This window comes from Tenrec ecaudatus, chromosome 1 (genome assembly GCF_050624435.1).
Source record: "Tenrec ecaudatus isolate mTenEca1 chromosome 1, mTenEca1.hap1, whole genome shotgun sequence".
Taxonomy (NCBI): Eukaryota; Metazoa; Chordata; class Mammalia; order Afrosoricida; family Tenrecidae; genus Tenrec; species Tenrec ecaudatus.
Window position 1 is genome coordinate 17,807,114 of NC_134530.1, and position 16,702 is coordinate 17,823,815.

The window sequence follows — 16,702 nt, forward strand, 5'->3', positions numbered from 1 at the left end:
GCCAGGACAGCTCAGTCCTGGAGGTGGGGCGGGTCAAGGTTTGGAGCCTCCTCTATCCTGAGGATTGGATAGGTCAGGGTTAAGAGCCCCCTCTATGCTGGGGGTGGGACAGGCAGCTGCAGGAGCCCCCCCCCCCCCGTTCTGTGGGTGAGAGCAGGGCTTTCTGGAGTCTCCCACTCCTGAGGATGGCCACAGAGGAAGTGTATGGAGCCGCAGGCACCCTGGGAGGGGCTGGGGCATCAGCTTCTTGCCATCAGTTCTTGCCAGCACAGGCCGAGGCTTCTTCGTAGGGCTGCTTGTCTGATGGCCCCTTTTCCAAGCTGTGTCGGGTTGCCCGCTTGCCCCCCAGGACTGGGGTAGCAGCCCCGCCCCAGGCCCACATATAGCAGCTTATGCCCACATGACACCAGAATGACTGGGGCCCAGGAAAGGGGCAGGGGGGGGGGGGTTGACTAAGCCCGTCGGAGAGAGTGGGATTTGAACCCTCCGAAGGCTTTGCCTGGAAGCCCATGGCCCACAGCCAGGCGCCTCATCAAGCGGAACGGTGGGAGGGGTGGGCTGTTCTAATTAAATTTGGAGCCCAGAGAGGATGGATTTCAGCTGCTGCATTCTTTCCCAGCCCCAGCGCACCCGCTCTCCCGGAGCACACAGGTCCAACAGCAGATAGATTCTTTATGGTCTGACCGTAAAGTCCGTTACAAAAGCCCATCGCCCTCGCCCAGTCCTCCATCCAGGCAGGTCCAGGCTAGGTGGTGGGGAGAGGCAGGGTAGGATGGGGTTCACAGCAGACTCATTCAAATTCAGAGGTAACAGACTTCAGGGCGAGGGGCTCCTTTGGGGGGGTTGGTGGTGGTAGCAGAAGGGAGGGTATTATTGCATCTGCTGGGGGGGGGTGCCCCCCTTCTACATTCCCTGCGTCAGGCAACTGAGGAGGTCGCGGCCCCAAACAGAACCCAAGGCCCCAGGGAGACAGAGGGGCCAGTTTGGCAGCTGATGTGGAAAGTGTTGTGGGCGGGGACGGCCGCCCAATTTGGCAGGTCCCTTCCTGCAGCGCCTAACCGGGCTGAGGTAGGTGGGGGACAGGGTGGAGGGCCTGGGGACCCCAGCTAGACGGGGGAGCGAGGAGGGAGTGGTACCGATTGGTGTGGGGCAGGGGCACCTCTGCTCCACACCACCCTCGGGCTGGGGCCCAGGGCCCAGTGGCCTCTCTGGAGGTCATTGTAAGGTCCAGGGATGATGGCCTAGTAGCGGCCAACCTTCGCGTCCCCGATGGCGCCCCAGACATCAAAGACGAACTCGTCAGGGAAGGCGAAGTCACCAAGCCGCTCGTCCAGGGCTTCGGCCAGTTCATCCGGGTTCTTTTTGTCCTTGCCTAACTCCACCATGGTGGCCGCTGGGGTGGGGAGGCAGAATAGACACAGACGGCTGGTCCACAGGACGGAGATCCCGCCCAGGGGGCCCATCAAAGCCTCTTCACGGCCCGACTCCCGAGTCCTCCCTGCCCCAGGTCCCCTGCTCACCCAGTTCTGTGTCCCTGATGCCCATGTAACTCTCCAGCAGGTCGTCCACTTTCTCGATTGCCTTCTCCTCAAAGGCCGAGGGCTGGGAATGACACAAAAACCTCAGGTTTCAGTGGAATCCGATGAAACCAACCCCACAGTGAGCTGGTTTCCAAGGCAGGACACCTTTTCCGGAGCAGAGGGCACAATCTTCCTCCTGAGGAGCAGCTGGTGGGTTTGAACTGCCCCCCTTACCGTAAGCAGCCCCAGGCCTAATCCACAGGACCACCAGGTATCCAAAACTAACATGGACACAACCTACTCACCAGCCCCCAGGCCTCCTTTAATCATCCACTTACTTAAATCGTGCTTAATCCTCGCGACAGCCCTGGGGGGAAGGCATTGCTACCATTACATCATTCTATAGATTGGGAAACTGAGGCTTGCTTGGCTCAAGTCTCAGAGCAAGAAAGGGGGAGGGGTGGCATTTGAATGTGCACAGGGCTGGTGGGGTGGGCAAGGAGGGACATGTGGCCCAAACACTCACCAAATCCTCCACAGTGGCTGGGCCCCGGGATCGAAGCCGCAGGGTCCCTCGGCCAGTGCCTACTGATGGGCCGGAGCCAGGGCGGCCACCCCCTGAACGCTGGCTGATCATGTCTGTTGGAGACACGGAGGGGGTGAGGGCTGAAGAGTCCTTCCCAGCATGCTCTGGGCAGAACCCAGATCCCACCCCTCGACCTTCTCCATAGGGCTGAAGTTGACTCCGGGAAGGGAGGGCACCTGATTTGGGCTGGGCATGGGTAGCGAGAGGCTGGGGGCAGAAAGGACTAGAGGGGGCCCCTCTTGTTCCCAGGGGCCTGGCACAGGAAAGGGGTGGAGCTTGGGTCCTCAGCTGCCCCCTCCACAGCCAAGAAGCATATAGCTGCTAGACCACAGCCAGCCCTACCTGCCAAGGCTTTCGTGTCCCCCACCCCCACCCAAGGGGCCTCAGGCCCATTCCTGAGAGTCAATGAAGCCAGTCATTGAAGTGGTGGCTGGCATGGTGCAGCCAAGCCTGGCTCCTTTGGGCTGGGGGGCTGGCCAGGGTTGGGGGGCACTTGGCTGGATGAATGGCTCCTGGAAGCTGGGTGTGGGGGCAGCTTCCTCCTTACCCCCCCCCACCCCACGGCTGGGCGGAAGGCCAGCCACCCCACCCCTATCCCATACCCCTGGGGCAGGGTGGGGTTGCCCCAGTTTCCTCTGTGGCCCACTGGCCTTGGGCGCCACATACTGGCGGCTCCCGGCATTGCAGTCTGGACCTCACTCACCAAAAGCCTTGCGGGGCTCTGTGAGCTTCAGGGTGAAGGTTCGGCCTCGGGGCAGCTCCTTGAGCAGCCGGGCCACCTCGTAGTGCCGGCAGCCTAGCAGGCTCTGCCCGTTGATGGCCTCAATCATGTCGCCCACACTGATGAGCTGCATGTGGTCGATCACGCTGCCTTCCTTGATACGCTGAGGGAGGTGGTGGGAAGAGCTGTCAGGGCCCAGGGCTCCACCCCTGCCCCTAGCCCCACCCTCCTGTATCCCCACAGCTACCCGCCCCCCACCTGCCAGGCACCTTGATGAAGGCGTAGCCAGCCCCATTGTCTGTGATGGTGAGCCCCAGAGCCTCCTCCGACTTGAATACTTCCACCTCTTTGCGTTGCCCCTTGACGTGGGCGAAGATGAAGTCCTCCAGCCCGATCTGTCCCCCCAGCAGCTTGTCCATGTCCACTTTGTGGGTGTTGAGGGTGCAGAACATTACCTACGGGGATGGGGTGGGGGGTGGAGAGACACACTCAATCTTCCCCTCCCTTCCTGCCGGGTGCAGGGGTGTCTGTCCCAAGGGCTGACCACCGTGAGCCAGGGCAGGCCCCACCTGGACGGCACTTCTGCTGGGACCAGGAATTGTGTCCTCTGCCGTTTCCAGGGCAGAGCATGGTGCACAGTGGGTGCTCCGTACATGCTGGTGGGACCGAGGACAGAGGCTCAGATTCCTGCCCCACCGAGCCCTTTGTCCCCCCATTGATACAGCCTGCTCAATCCCTCCCTTCAGCTTCCACAATCCACTAGGCTCCAGCCACCCCACTCCCCTGGGCATGCCAGGAACTGGGTATCTGGTCTTCACTTCTCATGCCCATCGCCATCATAGCGCCACCAAGGTGTGTCCCTGCCCTCCGAACCAGGGGAAACACACACACACACACACACACACACACACACACACACACACTCATGAATTGAATCCATCCTAAACTCAGTGACCCTAGAGTCTGGGTAGAACTGCCCTGTGGGTTTCTGAGACTGTAACTCTTTAGGGGAGTCGAAAGACTTATCTTTCTCCCTCGGAGCGATGGCTGGTGGTTTGGAACTGGAGACCTTGCAGTTAGCAGCCCCCAAATTCCTGGTGCCAGCATCCCCACTGGGATCCAGGCCTCCCAGGGCCTGATGGGAAACTCATCATCTCCCCTGGCCCCCTAACTTCCCATACCCCAACTGTGGCTTCAGCCGTCCATGACCTCGGCCTCTGAGGCTCAGCTGGAGAGCAGATGAGGGTCCAGGCTGCGACCCCCCACCCCGCCCCCCGTACCTCGGCTGCCGGCAGTCGGAAGGCCTCCGCAATCTTCCCGTACAGCTCCTTGACGTTGGTGAAGCCCTCGATGCGGCCGGTGGGGCTGCCGTGGGCCAGCTGGGTGTGGAAGACGAGGCGGGGCCGCAGGGCTGGCGGAGGGGGCGGTAGGCCCATCTGGGGACCCCCTCCCCCAGCCCCGCCCAGGAGCCCCGGCTCGCCCACGCCCAGCCCGCCCCGGCCGGGCTCGGCCTCCTCATTTTCCACCAGAGGTGGTGCCTTTTTCCGCCGCCCGAGTCCCAGTGGCATGAGCAGCGAGCAGAACTGCGGGGAGGAGAGCGGACTCAGAGCCTGGCTGGGCGGGGCCCCGGCCGCCCCTGCCTGACGCCCCACGGGACCAGCTGACAATGAAGTGTTTCCGTTGAAGAGACGGGCCTCGGTTCCAATCCTCGGACAGAAATAATAACTCACACACTCACTGCCGAAGCGTCGAGTCCCACCCCTAGCCACCCTATTGGGCAGGGCGGAAACTGCCCCTGGGGTTCTGAGATGGTAACTCTTCGTGGGAGTAGAAAGCCCCGTCTTCCTCCCGAAGACCAGCTTGGTGGTTGCCCACTGCTGGCCGTGCAGTTGGCAACCCCGCTGGCCCACGACTCCGCCACCAGCCTACTTAACAGGGGCAACGATTACCGTACAAACTGTCCCACTGCACGCCACGCCCGCGGGCAGATACCGCACAAGGCTACGGTGATGCTCACTGAACAGGTGAAGGGATGGAGGTGACGTTTCTCTCGTCCCACCTGCGGCCATCATGACGGCTAATAGCCCTGGATCTGCTCCTCTTTCGAAGCCCAGGGGCCGGTGGCACTTGCCGAGCCCCTTGTGAATGAGTGGGCCTGTGACCAGTTCTGGCCAACGACTTGCGAGCGGAAGGGTCACCGTGCGACCCTTCTGGATTGATGCCTTGTCAGTGGTGCCACAAGGGCCTCTGGACCCGTTCCTGGCAGAGTGACCAGCCACATTTGATACGGTCGGTGGCTGCTCGCCTGGGCTGAGTCCCTGAGTGATTCCACTCGATAGAGCCTCTGGTGAGCTGTAACCAGCATGGAAGTGGGTGGGGGGGGGGGGAGGAGATTGCCTTTTGCCAGGCGCAGCTGCTAAGATGTTTGGGGTCGGCTGTTACTGCAGGAAAATCTGTTCTGACTGATAGGCTTTCCTTCTTTCCAGCGCACCCGCCTTCTCTTTCCATCCTTCTTCCTTCTCTCCACCTGCCCTCCGACATCCCTTACTACTACATCCCAAGCACCAATTTAGGATGCTGGAGACACGGCCCTCAACAAGCCAAGGCGGGCTCCTGCCTAAGCCACCAGGTGCAGGCAGAGGCTGCTTACCAGGCGAAAGCAGCAGGCCCAGGCCCTGTATCCTACTTTGCTGGTCTTAAAAGCTTGCTGAGCGGCTGGCTAAGTGCAACCATCGGTCTCTCCCTGTCCAGAGGAAAGAAAAGTGATGAAAACTGAAGACACAGTGAAAATATTAGTCCAGCGAACTAATGGACTTCTCGATCAGAAGTCTCCACCACCCCAACCCCAGAAGAACTAGATGGTGTCTACCGATACCCACTGTCTGAAAAGGGTCGCATTCGAAAGTCCTCCATGGACCAGACTTACAGGTCAGACAGAGACTGGTGGGACCCCCACAAGGCAATGGCCCTTTGTCACCTTTCAGGCCTGGAAAAGAACTAAACCCCAAGGTTTAATTTCCAGCCAGTCAAGTCCCTAAGGGGAACACTAACTCTAGCGAGGTACGCACTTCGGAGAGTAATCAACCATTTGCGAGCCAAAGGGTAGCTCTCAGCCCAGGACAAAGTCAATGTGGAAAAAGGCAGAGTAGATTCTGGAAACAGGGAGGACTTGAGATAAGGGATGTGACCCCGTGGGGATGGCAGTCAATGAGATGAAACAACATGGGTATGAATTGTTAAAAAGAAATGCGATCTGCCTGTAAGCCTTCACCCAATTCACAATAAAAACGGTTAACAACCAGCCAACTGCATTGGACCTAAGTGGCAGTTCTGTCCCGCAGGCCACATCCCCTGGTTGGGGTGATCTGCAAGGAGGCAGAACTCCCTTCTCCTACGTCACTCCGAAGTGCTGGACAGGCCAGCCAGGCGCTCTGTGCTCATCAGAAGCTTCCAGTACAGACGGGGAGACACACGGCGAGCAAGTGAACATGGAACTATCGAGTGTAGTTGCTAAGATTGCAATAGCGTTCCTAACACAGGGCAGGTTCTTTAGACAGGACGGGAACACTCCCTCTGAAGATCTAAGGCTGGAACGAGAGAAAACGCGCATGTGAGCAAAGGCTGGAGGCAGAGAGATGCTGTGCAAAGGCCCTGGGGTGGGGATGTGTCTGAGGAACAGCGAGGAAGCGTGGGCAGCTAGAGCAGAGGACGAGGAGCAAGGGAGTGGAGCAGAGGGAAGGGTGGGGAAGTGAGGGACGGCTAGAGGACTTTGGTGTTTGCTTTGAGTGCAGAAGGAGCCGAAGAGCAGAGGAGGGACGTTGGCTGACGGGTGCCTCCTGGCTGACCGAGCAGTGAGGAGATCAGACTGGAGGGTGTTAAGTGAGGGGTGGGGAGTGGGAAGGCAGGTGGTCAAAGAAGGGCCTGGACACAAAGGACCTTGTAGAGTGGGGTGAAGATACAGATTTCATTTCAAGTCACAGGTCCAAGACACAAGGAGCCCCAGTGGTATGCTGGATTATGAGTTGGGCTGCTAACTGCAAGGTCGGTAGTTTGAACCCACCAGCTGCTCTGCAGGAGAAAGAGGCTTTTTGTGCCCATAAAGATTGACAGCTGGGTGCACAAGCAAATGTGCCGAAGAAAGCTGATAGTGCCGGCTACCAAAAGATATAGCACCTGAAGTCTTAAAGACCTGAAGATAAACAAGCAGCCATCTAGCTGAGAGACAACAAAGCCCTCATGGAAGAAGCACACTGGCCTGGCCTGACTGGATCACTGAGGACAAAATGGGTACATAAGCAAAAGTTGCGAACAAAGCTGATGATGCCCAGCTATCAAATGATATAGCATCAGGGGTCTTAAAGGCTTGAAGACAATCAGGCAGCCATCTAGCTAAGAAACAACAGAGCCCACAAGGAATAAGCACACCAGCCTACCCCAACGTGAACGCTGAAGACAAAGCGGGTGCATGGGCAAGTGCGGTGAAGAAAGCTGGTGGTGCCCAGTTGTCAAAATATATAGAATCTGGAGTCCCATAGGCTGGAAGATAAACCAAGTGCCTTCTAACTGAGAAACAACAAAGCCCACATGGAAAATGCACACCAGCCTGTGAGATGACGGCATCGAAGGGATCAGATATCAGGCATCAAAGACAAAAACAAAACAAAACAAAAATCATAGCATTGTGAATGAGGGGGAGTGCAGAGTGGGGACCCAGGGCCCATCTGAGGGAAATTGGACATCCCCTTGCAGAAGGGCTGTGGGGAGGTGATGAACCAGTCAGAGTGCAGTGTAGCAACGATGAAACATACAATTTTCCTCTATTTCTTGAATGCCTCCTCCCCCCCCCTACTATCATGATCCCAATTCTACCTTACATATCCGGCTGGTCCGGAGGATATACACTGGCACGGATAGGAAATGGAAATACAGGGAATCCAGGACAGATGAGCCCCTCAGGAACAGTGGTGAGAGTGGCAATATTGGGAAGGTGGAGGGAGGATGAGGGAGAAATGGGAAACAGATGACAAGGTCTACATGTAACCTCCTCCCTGGAGGACGGACAGCGGAGATCTGGGTGAGGGAGATGTCGGATGGTGTAAGATACAATAAAATAATAATTATTTATAAATTATCAAGGGTTCAGGGGGAGAGGGGAGTGGGGAGGGAGGGGAAAATGAGGAGCTGATACCAAGGGCTCAAGAAGAAAGCAGGTGTTTTGAGAATGATGATGGCAACATATGTACGAATGTGCTGGACACAAATGTATGTACGGATTGTAAAAAGATTGACAGCTTTGGAAACTCAAAAGAGCAGTTCTACTCTGTCCTACAGGGTGTCCATGAGCAGTCCCATGGACTCAAAGGCAGTGTGCTTGGCCCGAGATCCAGAACCCGCTCACATTCCCAGGTCTTCTCAAATTCCCAAGTCCCAACCATAAAGCTGTTCCCCATGTGACTTCATCTCCCCCAGGGCCTCAGCTGTCTGCAAATGGGAGATAGAGCCCCTGCCGCGCTGGGACCTGGTGAAAGCCAAATTATATGGAAATTCCAAGGGTAAGTCAAAAAGTACTGCTAGAGAATCTCAGATTCCTTTATTAGGCAAAAATATTGGCAACAGAGCTTCCATCTAGTTCCAAATACTACTTCTGAAGGCGATGTTATCATCGTTCTAACCCTACCCCCAAAGATTTCTGGGCTCTTCCACTGATGCCATGTCAAGACAGCAGTTTGGACATCCTCAAGGCACTCAAATTGTGGTCCTCTGAAATGTTGAATTTGGGGAACAAATGAAGTCAGAAGGGGCAAGATCAGGACGGTAGGGTGCATGAGCTAAGCATTCCCAAAGCAATTCTGGTGGGAGGTGGCACAGTCCGAGCTAACTTCCCAAGAATGAGCAAGTGCACTGTCCGAAGGGGAGTGGTGGTGAGGGATAGGGGGTGGGGGGTGGGGAGGGGGCTCTTGGTGCATCTTTCCTAGTCTTATTTCCGCCTGTGCAGTTTTTTAATTTTCTTAAAACCTCTTCATTATGTAACCCCGCCCCCACCACCCCCGCTCCCCCTGGATCATTTTGTGCCTTTGGGAAAATCTATCCAGATGATCGCCATAACCTCAGGGCTGACCTCTCCCTGCCTCTAAGTGAACTGCCCCAGCGGATCCCATCAGCAGCCAGCTCTGACTTGGTTGCTTTTGCTGTTGTTGAAGGCACCTCCATGACTCTCCAGTGATGACTGAGACATGTCCAAACATGTTTTGTTTGGACTAAGCTTGTGCACACGAGACCTGGAACCCCAGCAACAATACCTTTGGACTTAGACACCAGTACCCTCCTCTGTGAAAGGTCTACCTGTACCCCACACCCCACCCCTTCAACATGCCTCTTTCCAGGGGCTGCCCCGGATTTACTCGTGCAAATACCCATCATCCACCATCTGTCTTTGCTTTTGTTAGCTGATTCATTCGTCCTCTATCACCACCTCCCACTGCTCCCCTAGACTAGTCACGTCACTGCCTCCTGGTCTCCCCACCCAACACTTCCTCCTTGCCCTCTCCCCACCTCCCCACCCCCAGTCTGGTCAGTGCAGCAGCCAGAAGGAGCCTGTGAAATATCCGTCAGGGTATGCCCTTCCTCTACCCAGAACCTCCTCACTGGAGGTAAAAATCAAGACCCTCCCGCCTCTTCACCCACAAGGCCCTGCCCCCATCACCTCCCTGCCTTTATCTTCCACTCTTTCTTGCTCACCCTGCTCTGGCCACAAGGACCTCCTTGGCACCTTCTGCATGGAGAAGGGGCATAGAGCCAACTGGGCTGGGCTGAGTCCAGCATGACCTCAGGGTGTTTTGGACTGTCTGTTCCTGGGACAGCCACAAGACTGCCTGATTATTTGTCGCCTCTCAAGCCTTTTTGCACAGAATAGCGCCTGACTCAGCAGCTGTGCAACATATACTGGATGAATGACTGAACGACCTGAACTCTCTCTAGTCCGCTAGTTTCTGCGCCCATGAAGGTGATGCCTAAGAGAGCGAGCCTATCGGGCAGGGGAGCCCTGTGTGCTCCTGGGCGTTTCCCAGACGGTAGCTCTTCATGGGAGCAGAAAGCCTCCTCTTTCTCCCATGTCTGCTTCTAGAGTGATCAAAGGGAGTCCTTACCCTCAGGAGGGACCTGTTTCCCCTGGAGAAGTCTAAGCCCACATCTGACGCTTCCCCCCACCCCTTGCTTCCCAGCACAGCACTGGGCACATGGTAGGTGCTGTGTCTGGCCAGCGGGCGCCTCACAGGAGAGAAAGGGGTGCCTTCACTGTCCTGTGTTTTTGCCTTTCAGGCCCCTGAACATCGAAAGCGTCGAACGCTTTTCTATATATTACCAGCTTTCTGGATCTGCTCTTTTGTGCACATCCCATGTTAGTCTTTTTCTTACTGGTTTGGGGGCTCTCTACATATTCTGGATACTAGTCTTCTATGAACTCTCTCACCGCTCTATCCATAGCACCCATGACAGGGCCTGGAGTGAGGAGGCACTCACTGACGAGTTCATTAAACAACAACAACAAACTAAATTCTAAGTGAAAACAAAACAGTACTGCTCCTTCATTTAAAGTTACCTTCCAGGAACTGATTCCTGTTAATTTAATCCTATGCTGATGTTGTGTGTTTGAAAAAGGAAGAAATATTATAATCCTTGGCTCTGGGGAAAAAAAAGTTACCCCCTCACACTCAGTGATGCAAAATGAACACACGTACACGCTATCCACAGGGAGGCAGGAGGCTATGATCGCGGGTCTAGAATCCAACTTCTCTTCTTACTGGCTGTGTGACCCTGACCAGGAAATCATGTGTGCCTGGATCCTGGCACAAAGTGATGACTTCCAAAACTCGTGACAAGATCACTACTCCCATTCCCAGTTGGGTGTCAAGAATCAAACACCCTCTACTGTTCCCTGGCCTCCCACATCCCGGGTACCAATGGCCAGCCTCTTTCCCCCTGCCCCACCCCCTGGTCCAGGCTGCCTGCCACGTCCTCCCCTGTCAGGTGGGAACCAGGGTGCTTGAACTTGCCTTTCAAGTCAGAAAGGTAGCGTGCCCCCGAGTAGGATCTGAGGTCTGTACTTACCAGCTATCCCGAGCAAATCACTTCACTTCCCAGGGTCTCCGCTTCCTCATCTGAAAAATGGGCAGAATACTTGTCTCTTGGGGTGCTGGTGGGGATGCCATCAGGATGACGCAGTGGCCCACGCACCTCTCTGTCTGAGACTCCTTTTTAAGACCAGTTGCTGTCAAGTGCACTCTGGCACATGGCAGCCCCACGCACATTAGAAGAGCACACTGCCAGGCCTTTCTTCTGAGGTGCCTCTGGGCAGGTTGGAACATCTAACCTTTGGATTAGCAGCCGATCACATTAGCTATTTGCTCCACCCAGACACTGACATTCCATTTAAGGGAGTCGCTATTATTTCGGCTGCCTGTGCCGTACCCCCACCCCACTTTACCCTGCCTGGGAACATCCCAGTCCTCCATCTGCCAAGGCTAAAGCCAGGCCCCCTCCTCCAGGCAGCCTCCCCTGCTTGCCTCAGCCTGCAGGAACCACCCATGATGCAACCTGCTCAGGCCCATGAACTGTATTACATGTTTTCCTGACAAAACTCTTGTCATCTGGTCCTGGGCTGTTAATTTCACTTCATGTCTGTTTTCCAAAGTCAGCGAGATAACTCACTTCTCTGATTCAGACCTTACCAGCGGGTTCCTCCACTTTCTGGCAGGAAACCTCTCAACTGTTTACTGTAACCCAGAGATCTCCTCCACAGTCACCCTGCTGCACGCTGGTGCTGTCCCAGCATTACAGCCTCTACCCTGACTTTGCTCCCCACCCCCACACTTCCACCCTGGCCCTGATCCTCCCAAGGCTGACTCCTTCTTGTCATTGCCAAAGCTGCCCCTTCTAGGGGCCTCCTGTCCCAGTCACTCTTGGTCACATCACCACCCCTCCCCTGATATTTTACTTATCCTATTGATCAGGATTCAAGTCTCTTCTTTATTGATTTGTTCATTTGTTTATTATTTGTTCTCCCCAAGAGCCAGGATGTCTGCTTCTCAAGGCCACCCACGGGGAAGAGGTATCCTCTGGGCTAAGAGTCAAGGGTTGAGTTGGGTTGAGTCGTGGGTTGAGCTGGGCTGTGGTTCAAAACCATCAGCCGCTCCACGAGAGAACGACGAGGCTTTCTGCTCTTGTAAAGATCTATGGCCTCGGAAACCCATGGGAGACTCAGGAGCAGTGAATGTGTGTTGTTTTGTTTAATTTTTATCGGTGCTAAAAACAGGACCTGGCACACGGTAGTAGGTGCTAAGTAAGCATTTATGGAATGAATGAAAGGATATCTTCTGTCCTTATTCTGAATGCTCCCTGAGCGCCCCCTCTCCTTAAAGAGCTCCCCAACCATGCCTACGAAGGAGTTGCTAAGTGCTTCTACCTCTTTGCCTTCTCAGACTCTCCCCACACCTCCACCCAGCCCCAGCAAGAGGCGCTTCAGCAACGCAGAGGGGCCTGGCAGAATTCCAGCACCCTCACCCTTCTCCTCCGCAGAAGGCTGGAAACTAAGCAACCCCAGAGACACACAGAAGCACAGTGGGGAAGCCGGAAGTGGGGAGGGGGGTTCCTGGGAGACTGGAGGGGATACCACGCCCAGACTCCCCCTCCAGCAGCCTGATGCTTTAGTGAAAAGGAGGGCGGGCAGGGGTGGTGGTGGTGGGGACTGATTCAGTCTTGAAAAACCGGCTCCTGGGTGTTTCCTGGGAGAACGCCTACTGCCCTAGTCTTGGCCTTGGCTGTCTAGTGGTAGAGGACCCTGGCGTCCTGGCTCCCTGCCCATGGGCAGTCACTTCCCGAACTTTACTTCTTCTCGGGGGCCCAGCTGTTCAGCCTTTGCCTTTCCTGAAGGGGCATGGGCAAGCTTCCTGGTATCTGGTGACCTCTGGATGGGGGATGGAAAGGCGGGCAGGTGTGGCCCCGGTGGAGTGCCTATGTGTAAGGGAGGGGAGGGCTGAACTAGAGGCTGGCAGGTACACCTGAGCCACAGAGACACACGGCACCTACTATGGTGGTTGAAACTCCAATTCTGGGACTCGGAGAGACCTGGGTTCGAGCCCCAACTCTACCACTGACCTTGGGAGCGTCTCGCCACCTCTCTGGGCTCTTGCTGCATCACCCCCTCCACCCTCCCCACCCCAAATAAGGGGCAGCACCTCCCAAGAGGTGCTGAGATTCTGCAGGCCTGGTGAGTTACTGACACGGAAGCTGGAAGGGTGCCTGGCGGTGGGATTTCTCATGATCTGTATCCGGACCTCGGTTCTCCCCTGCTTCTCCGCCCCTAAGCCCCCTGGAGAATCGAGACTTGCCCAGCTCCGGGGGGTGCCATCCCCATCCGTCCAGGGCTGCCCTGGGAGACAGAAGGGTCAGCCGGAGACCCCCATCAGGAGGTGGGGAGGCCTTCACCCGCTGCCCCCGCAGACCGAGAGGCGCCCGGCTGGGAAGGCGCTACGATCATCTCCGCACCCAGCCTCCAGCTCCAGCCGGTTCCACCCGGCTACCCCACCCCGCGAGCCGGTTCCGCACAATCGGCCGAACTCCCTCCGGCCCACGGCTCTGGGTGACGGCGCGTCCCGCCGGGGCCCCCCCGGGCGGCTGCCCCGTGTCGGGGACACTCACCTGCGCCGCCGCGGCCCCACGCACGCCCCGCTCGGCCCTCCGCAAACTCCGGCCCGGGCCTCTCCCCAGCCGCGGCGAGGAGGCGGGGCCCGGGCCTGGTGCCGGCCAATCGGCGGCGGCGGCCCGACGCTGCCGGCCAATCCGCGTGTCCGCGCGTCGGGTGGGCCCGACGGAAACATTCCACAGGGATCCCTCCGCCTCGCCGTGGTGCTTCCCGCCCCTCCCCGCTGGGCGGAGCAATGGACCATCCCTCCCGCCCCGGCCGCGGCGGGCTGTACCATCGGGGGACCGCGGAGGGGAGCGCCGCAGCTGGGCCCGGGCCAATCGCAGGGCAGGACGGCGAGCAGCCAATGGGAAGCTTGGGTTTCCGGACCACGTGCTGCCTGATGAAGTCTGTCTTGGGTGTCCAGAGTGGGACAGGGCGGCGAAGGGGAGCGCTGGCTGTGTGTCAGGTGGCCGAGGGTAACGGGCACCCTCCGTCCCCCAAATCGGAATCTTTAAGGAGCCCGAGAGAGGGGGCCGAAACAACCCCAAATCATTCTCCCTCTTGGCCTGCCCTTGTCCCGGCTCAGCCTTCCTCCAAGCAGATAAAAGGACGCATTCATTCCAGGCGGGCAAGGAGCGAGATGAATAGGGAGGGTCCCCAGTGTCCCTGCTTCCTGGGGGGTGCACAATGGACAAGGGCAGTTATTCATTCCGTTCGTACATTCATCCATTCCCTCATCAAATATTTTAATGTACACTCCATGCCAAAGCTCTGTCTTACCTCTGCAGACGCATCACCGGATGGGCTCCTGTGGAGGGAACAGTCCACTGAAAGGCCTGGCGGTCACACTGGGTGATACAGTAAAGTACACAGAGCAGCTAGGGCCGCTGCTGTTGAGTTGGTTCCTACCCGTAGTGACCCTGTAGGACAGAATGGAACTTAGATGGCCCCGTGACCAAGTTGCTTTCCATGTGTGTCACTCTCCACAGCCCCGGCACCACCTCAGGCCCTGAAAGGACTCGCTAAATTTAACCCATAGTTTTCCTCATCCCAGCCGGCTTTGAACAACGGACCCTTTGCTTATCAGGCTTGGGATTAACCACTGGGCCACCACGGCTCCTTAAACATCTAGTAATAAACAAGCAAGCTAGTACATCACAAACAAGCCTATTGCCATCAAGTCTCCAACATATGGAGAATATTATGGGTAAGGAACGCTGGTGGCATAGTGATTACACTTTGGGGTGCTAACCTCAGGTCTGTAGTTCAAAACCACCAGCTGTTCCAACGGAGAAAAAACAGGCTTTCTGCTCCGTTAAAGAGTAAACAGTCTCAGAAATTCACAAAGGCGGTTTCACCCTGTCCTACAGGGTCACGCTGCATCAGAAGACTCAATGGCCATGAGTTTGTGGTAGGGTAAAATAGAACTGCCCCTAAGGGGTTTCCAAGGCTGCTATCTTCATGGGAACAATTCTGAAGGATTAGCCACTGAAAACGCTGTGATCAGCAGAGGAACGTGGGCAGATACAATAATGCCACAAGCTGAGCCCCTCAGGTCAGAAGGCACTCAACACACAACTAAGGAAGGAAAGGGAGCCGACGCCTTGAAGCAGAGTTAACTCGAATGACATGGATGGAGTTAAGTGTTTGAGACCGCGTTTGCGCCTAATGAGATAGCAACAGTTGCAAACATGCATTAATAATCAGGACCTGGAATGTATGAAATATAAGTCTAGGAAAAATGGAAGTGGTTAAAAATGAAGCAGAACACCCAAAGACGGATAGCCCAGGCATTAGTGAGAGGAAATGGACTGGCTTTGGCCATTTTGACTCACACAATCACACGGTTAACTAGGGCGGGAATGACCAATTCAAAAGCATTGGCATCACAATCGGCATCAAAAAGACATTTCAAGACCTATCTTGAAAGTACCAAGCTGTCTGTGAGAGCATCTCTATTCCTACAAGCAAATCCAGTCACTACTATTCACATATATGCATCAACCACTAAAGCTAGTGATGAAGGAACTGAAGACCTGCCAATTTCTTCAGTCGGAAAGTGAACAAATATGCAATCAAGTGCATTGATAATTACACTGGCCAATGCATCTTTTTGCCCCCCAACTGTTGCACTTGTTTCTGGGTATATTTGACCTGCTGAATCCAAAAATGACCCCAGTTTTCCCTTCTTAGCTCTGATTTGTGAGACACAGAACATATGTTCTGTATCACTCTCAACTGGGCTTGCCCATGAAAAGCAAGGGTATTGTAACGTGGTATTAGCTCGCCTGAGATGCAGGAAGTGCACACTGGCTTTATGTAAAGTAGTTTGTGCAGTGATGTTGTGTGTGTAAATTTAGGTAAAACTATTTCTTGAAAACAGTTGGCAACTCCTCAGAAGGTTAGATATATTATTTTCAACTGAGGTTTTTCTGTTCCTTTTTTTCCCCTGGTTACAGGTTCATTCAACACAAAAGCATGTCCTCCACCTGTACTGGGGTGGCTGACCACGCCCACGACCAAATCCACCTCTAAACTGGAGGGAATTCCGTTGCTGACCCAGCGCCAGCCTTGGTTTTCTTTTGGCACCAGCGCTCCTTCTGTCATTGTCTCTGTCAGCCTCTTCTCTGGTCAGTCTGGCTAGTTGCTCACCCTCCAGACCTTGGGGTCGTGGCCTGCTCGTCTTGGGGCGACTGCGGCTCAGGGCGGCAGGCACAATCTCGGGGGACAGGTGAAGGTCATCCCGGAGGTACTGAGTCCCCTTGTTGGTAAGGTACCAGTAGAAATATCTCCAGGCAAACTGTTCCTTTACAGAGCCTCGTGACTTGAGACACTGCATGGCCTTCATGATGTGAAGGTTGTGCATGCTCTTGTCTGCCAGTTCGCGGTGCTTTGGCATGTGGACATCCTTCTTGGCCACCATTACCCCCTCCTTGAAAAGCTGTTCAGAGATAGCAATCCGGTTCTTTTTGGGCATCAACATCACAGCCACTGCTGCGTCCTGAGCCGGGACGGGAAAGGAAGCTTTTTTGGGGGGTTTGGTTGTTATATGTTTTTTGTTACATAAAATTTAAAATAAGTGAATCTACAGAGGCAATAATTGGATATCTTGGGCTTGTGGGGATGGGAAATTAATCTTGAGTACAGGGAGAAGAAAATACTCTAATACTCTAAAACTGGTTGTAGTGACAACT

At 55.5% G+C, this 16,702-nt stretch overlaps 1 protein-coding gene across 3 annotated transcripts; it reads right to left on the reverse strand.

Moving 5' to 3' along the window:
• Positions 1 to 655: 655 nt before the first annotated feature.
• Positions 656 to 13,650, reverse strand: GIPC1 (GIPC PDZ domain containing family member 1). 3 transcript variants are annotated; one of them, XM_075548217.1, is made up of 9 exons: positions 13,523 to 13,650; positions 10,934 to 10,983; positions 5,478 to 5,570; positions 4,108 to 4,410; positions 3,097 to 3,282; positions 2,810 to 2,990; positions 2,047 to 2,159; positions 1,521 to 1,602; positions 656 to 1,393 (listed from the first exon to the last, which is right to left on the reverse strand). In XM_075548217.1, the coding sequence occupies exons 4-9, from the start codon at positions 4,393 to 4,395 to the stop codon at positions 1,242 to 1,244; spliced, it is 1,002 nt and encodes a 333-aa protein (XP_075404332.1). In that variant the 5' UTR covers positions 4,396 to 4,410; positions 5,478 to 5,570; positions 10,934 to 10,983; positions 13,523 to 13,650; the 3' UTR covers positions 656 to 1,241. The 3 variants fall into 3 exon arrangements, with proteins under 3 accessions (XP_075404332.1, XP_075404325.1, XP_075404339.1); XM_075548210.1 differs by lacking the exon at positions 5,478 to 5,570; XM_075548224.1 differs by lacking the exons at positions 4,108 to 4,410; positions 5,478 to 5,570; positions 10,934 to 10,983; positions 13,523 to 13,650 and adding an exon at positions 3,397 to 3,964.
• Between the last annotated feature and the right edge of the window lie 3,052 nt (positions 13,651 to 16,702).